Source organism: Manis pentadactyla, chromosome 11 (assembly GCF_030020395.1).
Source record: "Manis pentadactyla isolate mManPen7 chromosome 11, mManPen7.hap1, whole genome shotgun sequence".
Taxonomy (NCBI): domain Eukaryota; kingdom Metazoa; phylum Chordata; class Mammalia; order Pholidota; family Manidae; genus Manis; species Manis pentadactyla.
In genome coordinates this window covers 13,094,780-13,106,370 of record NC_080029.1, presented here as the reverse complement: position 1 = coordinate 13,106,370, position 11,591 = coordinate 13,094,780, and the positions used below count along the sequence as shown (strand labels likewise).

The window sequence follows — 11,591 nt, the reverse complement described above, 5'->3', positions numbered from 1 at the left end:
TTGAGCCTAACTTCTGAACAAAGTATCTGAAATAGTGTGTTCAAATATTAACCTTAAGTCATACCAACCTATGAAATAAATGCACATACTGACAAATAAATCTTATTCTAAATAAATTTCTTACTATGTAACTGAATTTCTGGAAGACTTACAGAAATATTTTTTAAATGGTTACAACTAAGAAGTAAATATGCCCTTTTTTGAGCACAGAACTACAGAGATAATTCTTATTCTCAATCACTATTTGTTTTTCTGTATTTAAAAACAACAAACAACATGAAAGCCAACTCCACAACAGATTTTTTTACTTTGTTTTCTTATGCTATTTTCATCTGTTTTCGTGATACTAATATCAAGCTCAGTTTTCAGAATAAAAATAAAACTTGGATGGTCTCTTTAGACCATAAATATTTAGGTTTTTCTTGTTGGAATGATGAAATTTTATTTAAAAGTCATAAGCTCAGGGTTTTAAAAATCAAGGCCATGGTATCCCAAGTTGACCATTAGCCAACTCAGTCAACTTAACTTCTTTCCCCAATTGTTCAACATTTTGGGGATTTTTTTGACTAAATTGAGCAAACTAAGTTGAGCAAATGTCCTGGTCTCTGTTGAATGGTCTCCTTAGGCTTTTTCAGAATAAGCAAAGAAAATAAATTACTAATCCTCTCCATATTACAGATATGCAACTGAGAAATAGGTAGGTTTAGAATTCTAAGATTTCTCCTGGGAATAGATGAGCGGAAACCACTATCTAAAAGGTGGAACACATTGGCGGTAATAACAGCTCAGGAATTGAGGGAGAAGTAAATAAAAACGCCTCCTCTGTCCATACACCTAAATTTCAAGATCATAAATGGAAACTAATACTCAGAAACTCTAACCAATTAGTATGTAGAAAATTGAATGCTATTTATGTTCCTCTCCATTCTCACCTCATTTAAGGCAGGAAAAAAACATTTAGGTCTCTATTAGAGAACTCTGAATATTCCCAAAGGGTTCCTGTCATTTTTAAACAGGTGCTATCTATGAAAGTAGGGAGAAAATGTCCCCAAAAGGGACGATGTTCACTCATTTCTCCAAGAATGCTGAAAGAGAAAGGCCTATAAAACCATCTGTTCAATAAATTTCACCTGAAAAAAGAGATGTTCTTTGATTTCATCCGCATCTCGGGGACCACATCCCAATCTTTTCTTGGGATCTTTCATCAAAAGCCGCTGAATTAGGTCTTTAGTTAAAGCACTCATTTCTTGAGGATATGGAGGCTCACTTTTTAATATTCTCCTGTAGGCAGATAAAAACTTGCTATTAAAACAACCAGAGGATGAAGTCATAGTGATGGTATTCTTGGCAAAAACAAGTACAGTGCAACACACTTTGAAATTGAACTACATGTGAAAAATGGAGCAAAGATGTTTAAAATGAGACACCATGAAATCAAATTTCTGAAACTTAAACAGGCAGAAACAAAAAGTAGTAGACCATTTTTCAGCATAAGTCAATCCTAATGGGAAATCACAATCCCAAATATTTAATTGGAGGAGGCGGGGGCGGGCGGGCATGGGGAGGAAGGCTTGGGGCTAGATTAGACCTCCCATCTATGGACTAGACTCTGATTAAAGATTTCCTACTGGAAACAACTCTTAATAAACTCAGGGACGTGAATTCAGCACTCAGATTTGAAAGGGCAGAAGACACTTCAGCGTACTGCCTCACTTCTCTGTCCCTGGGTGCCAGTGAGCAGAAGGGGCCAGCAGGAAAGCAGAGGAAGCAAGACCGAGACAGGGAGAGTCAGAACTATTTGAATATGGCTCAACCCTTGATACCTGGAAATGAGCACCAGATCGGGGGCTTTTCACGGGATGAAAGCATCTGCTTCATTATCTGCTACTATAAAACAAGCAGGCACTACAAGGAACTCAAAGATGGAGTAAAGTCTACTATTTATCATGGAAAGTAAAACACTATGACAATCGAGTTTCTTGATGATATATTTAAATATATTCTAAGGTCACAGTAGAAATCAATCCAATCCAGATCTACCTGTGCCCATCTTAAAAGCCAGATCAATCATTTAATGAGAAAGAAATGTCAGGGACTGATTGAAATTAAGAAGCTTAACACAGTATACATGGAGATAAGAGAGTTACCCCTTTATTTGGGTTTGTGAAAAGATCTCCTGTTGTGCATTAAAATATTAGTAACTGTTAGGGAACAAAAAAAGTGTGTAAGAGACAGTACAGTGTGGTGAGTAAGAACATGAACTTTGGAGCCAGACTGAATTCAAATGCTGGCTTTGCTGCTTATTGGCTGTGTGACCTTCAGATAGTTCATTAACCTCTCAATACCACAGTTTCTCTACACTAAAACAGGCATTATGACATTTATTGAGTTAGGACATGATGGACAGTGCATCATTAGCTATGTACTTGGAATGTACCACATGCTGGACAAATGTGGGCTATGGTTACACTCCTTCATCAAAGGCAACCACAAAAAAACAAAAACAATCACCCACTTCCCCCCAGAAAACTAGACTGCAGCAAGTAGCCACTGAGAATCAGTGAAATGAGAGTGGAACTAAAAATTCTGACTAAAACTCCATCATGTTGTTCACTTTGAGGCCAATTCTACCTCCAGCAGTCCCTCCTGGGAACCTAGGAAACCGCTGGTGGAACACAGAAAAAATAAGCAGCACCCTCTTTTCTTTTTGATTTTTTTGTATTCTCCGATCACTCACTGCCTGTCAGGGTTTTCAGAGTTAGAGATAATCTTCTCAGATCAGGTGCAGGTGTATCTGAGAGAAACTGGGAGCCCCATCTCTCAGGGGAAAGTGAGCATAAGTCTTTTCCATTTTCTCCACCTTTAAGATATTTTTGCAGGCAAGAATTTTTCTGTATTAAAATATCAGGCAATAGATTCACTGTTGCTGACAGTCACTTTTGCTGATCAGGGCACAGAAATAAACACTGGGGGGACTGACTCTGTACCATTGGTTATTTCTTAACCTCAAGTCATCTGACGTTTATTGGAAGTCTACTCTGCCCCAGGCCCTGAGGAAAGGAAGAGTGGGTGATGGAGGCCGTGGTGGGTTCATCCGCAAAAGAAGGGACATGGAGAGAACAGTGAGCCCCAGAAAACAGGGAGGGTCCACTGAGATGCCAGGTCCAGAGGCAGGAGCAGCGGGAGGCCCATGTCCAACTAGGGAGGCGATCTGGGCACACTACCAACAGCCACCGTGTGCAGCCGAGGGGTGCGGCCGGTGCCACCGCAGGGGACTGGGGTTTTAGATTTGGATGAGGCCGGGGACAGATCAGGAAGAAATTGAGCAGAAGTCTCAAGGAACTTCTGCTGAAAACAGGGCTGAAGAGGGAACATGGAGAACTGGCGGTAGCCTCAAACCTTTCCCTTTCCTGAGGGGAAAAAACACGGCCAGGCCAGCAGCAGGCCCCTAGCAGGCCGTGATGCGCACCCAGCCCAGCTCGGAGAAGTGAGAGCAGGACCAGGCAGGAGGGACCCACAGCTGCAGCGGGTGTAGGCTCCCCACTGCCTTGGTGAATGGAGCGGTACAGGGGTTCCTTAGCGTGTGGAGAGGCCCTGAAGCCTGGTCCCGTCAGGAAAATGCAGTGCAGGAAGAAGACTGAAAACTGGGGGTGGGTGGTGAGGAGAAAGGGCTCCCGGTAGGCTTAAACTTTTTCCCCATGGGAAGATGAGCTCGGATTTACCTTCTTATATTGTTTCTTTGAAACATTCTGGGTCAAGATAAATGTGAAGCGTCAGCTGTACCTGGTCATTGTGGAGTTAGTCCTGAAGGTGAAGGGCACCTGGCCTGAGGGGTGTGAGCAGGCACGCAGGCCCTGAGGGTTTTCTCGTCCAGGACTATTCAAAACCCTTCCAGAGAACACGAGCTTCTGTGTTACCTCTTACACCCACGCCCCGCCCTTGGTGTCCTGCAGGGCCTTGGAAGCTGTGCTTATGGGCGTTAGAGTTCCTGGGTTGAGCTTTCTATGCTGGGGTGATGTACACATCTACCTGGTCTCATCACTACCGGCTGAGTGGGTTCTTTGTGGGTGAGAAGCCAGGCCTAAGTTGTTAGAAGGACCCCCGATACAGACGTGTGTGATGTCACGTCCACACACACTGTGCTTCCTGGCCTGTATTCTGGGAAGCTAAGTAAAACTGGTGCCAGATCCCAGACTACTGCGAGCTGTGAGCATGAGTGTGAATGCAAAGCCCAGACCAACATGGCAACGCAGAACGGGCGCTGTAGAAAGGGGGTGCGGGTGCAGGACCCCCCTGGACCTCTAGTCTGGTGACACCTAGAGAACCCTGCTACAATGGCGGGGAGACATTTCTCAGGTGGTGTGACCACTTCACCTCTTCCAACGTGTTCTTGTTTCTGAATTATAATAACTCAGAGCCATTTCCTTCTAGCTTCAGAATGAGTCTGAGAAACTCCAGAAATGAACTGCAGTTGGGTAGGGTCCCAATAAATCTTATGTAAGCCTTCTGTAAAATGAGACCAGGCTCTGAGTTGATATATCATGTTAAATACTTCTTGTGTGTTATTTAAATCCATACAATAAACCCATCAAAAAGCTGCTATTCTTCCTTGTTTAAAGATGAGGAAAGGTTCCTTTCAAATAAAGCATTAAACATGCAAGTAAATTAAAATTTCAACCAGTTATTTTAGAATATAGATGATTTTAATATTTATTCATAAGAAAAAGCACATGACACAGCTAATAAAATTTTGAAAAATAAAACAATCGGGGAGGATTTGCCTAATTACACATTAAATGTATTATAAAATGTAAAAGTGAGGTGCTAGCAAAATAAAACAATAACCAAATCAAATGAACACAAGAGACAAATTGAAACAATACCCAAACATACATCAAAACTTATACTTTTTTAAAAAAGTGACTAGCCAACATAGGAAATGCTGCCTTGTTTTGACAAGTCTGTTAGGGAAACAAGCTACTTGGGAAACAAACAAAGCAAGATCCTTGCCTGATGCCACAACTTGAAATGAACTCAAAATGGACTGGGGAATTAATTACATGTAAAAAGCAAAATGAAATAAAATTCAAATCTGTAACAATATATAACTGAATATAAACTTTCTTTCTATTCATGATTGTTAAGTTTCTGAAAACTGGGGGAAAAGAAATTCACAACTGATTAGCTTAAGAATTTATGGATTAAAAGATACAGACATCAAGATTAAAATTAAACCTCATTATGCTCAGTGAAATAAGCCAGGCGGAGAAAGACAAGTGCCAAATGGTTTCCCTCATTTGTGGAGTATAACAATGAAGCAAAACTGAAGGAACAAAATGGCAGCAGACTCACAGACTCCAAGAATGAACTAGCGGTTACCAAAGGGGAGGGAGGGAGAAGGGGACTGAGGGCTATTATGTTTGGTACACATAGTGTGGGGGATCACGGGGAGAACAGTGTAGCACAGAGAAGGCACACAGTGGATCTGTGGCAACTTCCTGCACTGATGGACAGTGACTGCATTGGGGTATGGGTGGGGACTTGATAATATGGGTAAATGTACAAACCACATTGTTTTTTCATGTGAAACCTTCATAAGAGTGTATTTCAATCATAACTTAATAAAAAATTAAAAAAAAATTAAGCCTATGACGGAGAGACGGATAGATAGATGGGTACATGTAAGCCAGGATGGTAAACTATTCATGGTGGAACCATGGCTGCGAGCATGTGGGTGTCTGCTGTTAACAGAGATTTGAAAATTCACTAATAAAATGTGGTAGAAAAAGTGAACTATGAAACTCTGCATGTGTCTGGTATGTTCACTAAAATATAACAATAAAGAAGGACCCAGCTGTTTAGTACAATGGTCCTGTCACTCCACTAACGTCTTCGCTCAACTGTCACCTTTTCAGAGCAGCCTCCTCTCACTATCCTAACAAAAACCGCTGTTTCCCCTGCACTCTTTGTCCCTTTCCTTTGTTTCATTTTCCTTCATGGAATTTATAGACTATGGTATATTTATTTGTCTGTTACTTATCTCTTCCAACTAAATGGAAGCTCTACGAGTGTAGAGATCCATTTTTTTTTTTAAAAAGCACTTTTTCATTGCCTTATTCCTGGGGCCTAGAACATTGCTCAGCATATAGCAAGTCCTCAACAGACACTTACTGAATAAATGACTGATCATTTCCAATTTTCCACACCTTCTTCAATCAGGATCTATCTTCCTCAGTTTCCACAGACGCTTGCGGATGACTGTTCAGCTGTGTGCAGATGGCACGCATTCTTACGGGCTCTTTATTTCTATCTGTCCTCCACCCAGAAGTTCACAGTTTTACCTATTTTGTGGCTTAACGTTGACGACTCTCACTTCCTGGTTCCCATAATTACCGAATTACTTAGGTGCCTTCCTGAGTCAGAAAGTTTCCAGTAAACTTGACTTACTCTAAATAGTTAAGACTGTGATGGTGTGTATACTCAATGGTATAGTTTACAGTCATTATAAAATTGTTCATAAAGAGTTTGAAATTACAGAATGCTTATAACTTTAAGCAAAAACTGCAAAATATGAAATTGTATTTCTGGCATAATCATAATAAGTACAGAGGTGAAAAAGACTAAAAGGAAATATATCAAAATACTAGCTGGGCTCATCTCCAGGTGTTATTACTGTTTTACTGTACATGTGATGAACTATAATGAACATTACTTTTAGAAAAGGAACAATAAAGTGAACTTCATTTATGAGATTGTGGACCCACTAAGGGCACCACATGGAGCAGCAAAGAGACAAGGAAGTTCTGAACCTTCCACATGCAGAGCCCTTTGGGGACTTTCCATGGTCTGGAAGGCATTTTCCTCTACCTTTTTAGCCTTTGCGAACCTAGTCGGTCCTCCCAGGCCTGGCCCCTGCTTTCTCTCACTCCCAGTCCCCAGGAGTCCACTTGGCCTTTTATTTCCATGGCATTCATCTTAGCAAACACTTGTCAAAACTCCCGGCTATTATGAATTGTCTATTTTTTCTGTATCTTCCCAAATAGTACGTACATTTTCTTAGGATACGAAATATGCCTGCATGTTTCTCTTTCTTCTCAGGAGTTAAAAATTACTCAACAAGTACTCCAGAGATTAACGGAATCAATCCCCCTGTTGTCTGGGGGCCCGTAGTTCGCAGTCCTTTCCTGAAATGAGCACCGGTCTCACCAGGAAAGAAAACAGCAGCACAGGAGTGATTGTTACCCACAAGAGAGCATGAAGCAACTTTCCAGCCACTGTACTTGACCCCAGTCCCACCTCCCGGCTGCTCTGAGTCCTTAGGTAAATGGCTCAGCTTCCAACTGGAGAACAGCACATACTGCTTACCTGTCTTCCAGCATTGCAAGGATTCTGGGTATCATCTAGTTGACTTGGCACAGAGGCTGGCCCACTGCTGTGCTTTGGTGACTGGTGCTCTGAGTGGGGCTACTCCACTGGAGTGTGCTTTCTCTGAGCCATGACACAGGCTGGACAGAGGGGACAGACCCATGCGGTCACTTCCCTCTGGGTGTTACTGAATTCTTCCTTGGTCCACCTACCCTGTGTTTCCCTAGGCCACATTGGGTCATCAAGAATGTTAAAATGAGATTCCTGACCTGCTTTTGCAAAATCTGTGACTCCATTCAAAGTCTCGTCCAGGAATTGCTGGGAGCAGCCAGGGCATGTCTCAGGTGAGCCACGAACCCTCCTCTTTGCTCTCACATAAAGCATCTCATTTCTTTCTTTTACCTAAACTCCTACCCCACTGCCTGGCAAGCCACCGGAGGGACTGGCCCTTCTGCCAAGGCTGCTGGTACAGATGGGAGAAAAATCTCTAATCCTTAGGAGATTATGGGAACCAGAGACGGATACTGGATCTTGTAAAGACTTTAGTGAAAGCAACTTTCTTTTCTTTTCAATTTATAGCATCTACTCCCTCAGAGTGATAGATACGACCTAGAATTTCCTTCCTTCTTAATGGCTCAGGCCTCCTCTGTGAGCTGAGCAGGCCTGCCCGGGCCCCTCTCCCTCAGACGCTCGTCCACTTGGATTACCGGTGGGTCTACTAGACTGGGTGATCAAACATGCCTGAACACTCCTTAATCTCAGCGTGGACACAGTTGAGGCTCGGCTGGGATCCCGTCACACTGACTGTGGCTTTTATTGGAAGACCTCTTCCCCATCCCTCTTCCTTTCTACACTGCTTGCTGAGGCCCAGAAAATGCTCTTGAAACTTGTACACCTCACCCACTCTAATATCTTATCCTAACAGGGGCAAGATGATGGGAAGGGGAAAGGGTAGAGACCACACACCTCGGGAGTTCTTGGCACCAAGTGGCTGCGTGTGTCAATGAACTGAGGTAGTCCCTCAGCCTGGAGTCAAGAACAGAGTAGAATGCAAGGAATTTCAAAGACATTGCTCAACAGAAAAGAACCGGCAGAGAGCAAGAGCCAGCGTCCAGAGCCAAGACTGTCATCCGAAAGGATGGGGCTCTCGAGGGATCCATGGAGAACCATGGGCGTGTATGAACGGCAGGTCACTTCAGACCAAAATACATGACAGTCATGAATGCAGAAGACCATTTCTTTCCCTCCATGGCCTTTTTCATTATGTATGAGGCTGACCTTTGGATAGCAAGTTGATGGGAATAGGGGAGAAATAGCTTGGGTGGAAATCAGAGGTGGCAGTAAAGTGCCTACACAAGGGCCTCACCTGGAAACAATGGAAGGCCAGGTCTCAGGTAGGAGCAGAGAGAGGCTGAGGGGAAGCACAGGAAGTGGCAACCGTTCTGATGGCGTGACTGAGGACCCTCTCCACAGCTGGAAGGATGACCCTATGTTCTATTCAGGGCTCTAAACCCTCCACCCCACTAGGAAGTGTTTCAGAGTGCAAATTAATAATACAGTTGATTCAGCTCTGCGCCCACATGTTATATGACTAAAGCAGGAGTAAAGAGATCTGAAGGATGATGAAAGGAAGTAAGATAGGAAGTGGAGGAATATGAGCACCAAGGGAAGGGTCATTTTCGCCCTGCTCCTATTCCTGTTCACCCCTCCCGTCTCTGGACTATGGTCTGGAGCTGCTGTGGTTGAGTGTAGAAGAAAGTGTAGATGAATAGCTACTGTGACAAACATTCACAGTTTTGGGGGAAACTACTAACAAAAAAAAAACCCCTGGAAACATAGATGCTGCTACTGGGTACAAAAATAACTTAAGAAAAGAAAAATGAACAGCATATTGGGAATCAAGAAAGCTTTATAAAATATGTCAATAAAGGATTTTATCATAAAGACATTAGGACAATAAAGCCAAGGAAAAATAAATATGATCTCTTAGAACAGGTTTAGAAATAATTATATTTGTAATTATTCTATATATAACTCTAAAGGCAAGACATCTATAAACAGAGTATTTTAAAAAATACAAGTGAGCCAATTCAAGGTGTTACTGATGAATCAACATATAGAAAATACATAAATACAACATAATTATTGTCCTGATTTTGTTATAGCATGTCACACAATACCAATGTATTAAATAATTACCTAAAGAGAAGCACTCCTTGGGAGGACAAATAATAAATTAATTACCTAAACGAGGGATTGGCAAACTCGTTCGTAAAGGACCCATGGTAGACAGACCTCTGAGACAGTCTGGAAGATCACTGTCTGCTTGTGCTCACGGACAGGTTGATCCCCTCCCCTTAAATGAGGGGCTGGACCTAGTGACTTTTTCATAACTAACATTATACAGTAAAGATGACAGGATGCCACTTTTATTATTAAGTTATAAAACATTCCATCTTCCCAGGAGACCCTGTTGCTGTCCCGGCTCACATGTTTTGATGAAGCAAGCTGCCAAGTTAGATGGGCCCACGTGGCAAGGAACTGGGGGTGGTCTTCGGCCAAGAGCCAGCAAGGAACTGAGGCCCTCCATCCAACCAGCCAGAACTCGAGCTGCCAACATCCACATGTACCTGGAAGCAGATCCTTTCCCAGCTGAGCCTGGAGAGAACTACATACAGCCCAGCCAACACTTGGATTGCAGCTGTGAGTGACCTTGAGTAGAGGACTTTGCTAAGCTGGGCCCAGATTCCTGATCCCCAGAAGTGTTGTTTAAAGCCACTAAGTTTGGAGGTACTTTGCTACTTAGCAATACATAGTGGATAACTAATACAGGCCAGATAATCACTACTTCAGGCTTTGCAAGTTAATAAGGTCTCTGCTGCAGTAGCATGAAGGCTGCCAAAGATGATACACGAATGAGTATGGCTGTGTTCTAATAAAACTTTACTGATGGACACTGATACTCGAATTTCATAGAATATTCACATGTCACATAATATTGTTCATTTAAAAATTTTTTTCAACCATTTAAGAATGTCAAAACCATTCTTAGCTCAGAGGCCGCACAAAAACAGACAGCAGAATGGATTGGGCCTGCAGGCTGTCATGTGCCAAGCCCTGACCAAGACAGCACTGGAGCTCTGTTTAACATCACCATTTTGATAATATTTAGGTCTGAATTTATGTAACACTGAACTTATAATATTACAGTGAAATATATTAGTAAAGCATATTTTATTGGGTAATGAAAAAATACCGAACAAACCTCTCTGGGCAAATATTTTCTACATTTAAAAGGCAGGCACTGTGCGACAAAGCAACAACCCTGTCAGTGAAGATGGAAGAGCTGCAAACAGAACCTCAGATTCCTAGATGAGGGTGGATTCAGTTACCATGCCCCAGGCAAGGAAAGGGCTCCTCGTTGGAGCGGCAGGAAGAACTGATGCAGACGCGCGTGACTGGGTGGACACCTGCCCGGGCAGCAGTAACAATCCCCTAGAGGTTCTACACAGAAAGGCAATACAGGCGAGTGGGAGACACACAAGTAAGAGGCTACATATATGAAATAAAAATAAGAAATACACTCACAGAGAAGTTAAAGGGCTATAATGTTGACAATTTAATATTTGTCCAAAATGACAAGATGTGAGGAATCTAGAAATGATTTTGTGTGAACTGAGAACTAGAAAGGTTTCCCCTAGATACAACTATCTTCAATACCTAAGGCAACATCTGGAAGGAACAACAGAACTATTCTATGATCTTTAGAGGACAGGACGTGCAGAGGTTAGAGAAGGTAATTTCAGTTTACCTTAAGGGGGGAAACTAAAGGTGTTTAAAACTATAGTTTAAGTAAAAACTAAAGCTGTTCAATAATGGAAGGGGCTTCCCTGAAAATACCTTACATAACAGAGCCACCGATTTACTGATAGGACACCGGTGGGAGGGGATTACAGGGACACTGAAGAAGATTCTTATGTCATGGAGAAAGTTTTCTTCTCATTCTAAATTCTTATACTTTGAAATTTGATATGCCAAAGAAAGTTTTGTTCTGATTTTAGGCTATCTGTAGACAACAGGCAAGTAGGTAACTTGGATAATAAATTTTTTGGAAGCATCTCAAGGGAAAACTGTAGAAAGCATGCAGAATTCAGGGAAGATTATAATAATTAAGGAATGGAAAAATTCAATGATGAGAAAAAGCCTTGATTAATTAAGACATTTGG

General features: G+C 42.2%; 1 protein-coding gene across 2 annotated transcripts in view; it reads right to left on the bottom strand.

Annotated features, from left to right (window-relative positions):
* RPS6KA5 (ribosomal protein S6 kinase A5) overlaps positions 1–11,591 on the bottom strand; it is a 204,621-nt gene that overhangs the window by 24,827 nt on the left and 168,203 nt on the right. For both annotated transcript variants that reach the window (XM_036882248.2, XM_036882249.2), the window contains one exon: positions 1,131–1,281. In XM_036882248.2, the coding sequence (XP_036738143.2) occupies positions 1,131–1,281 (151 nt within the window). The remainder of the gene's footprint in view (positions 1–1,130; positions 1,282–11,591) is intronic.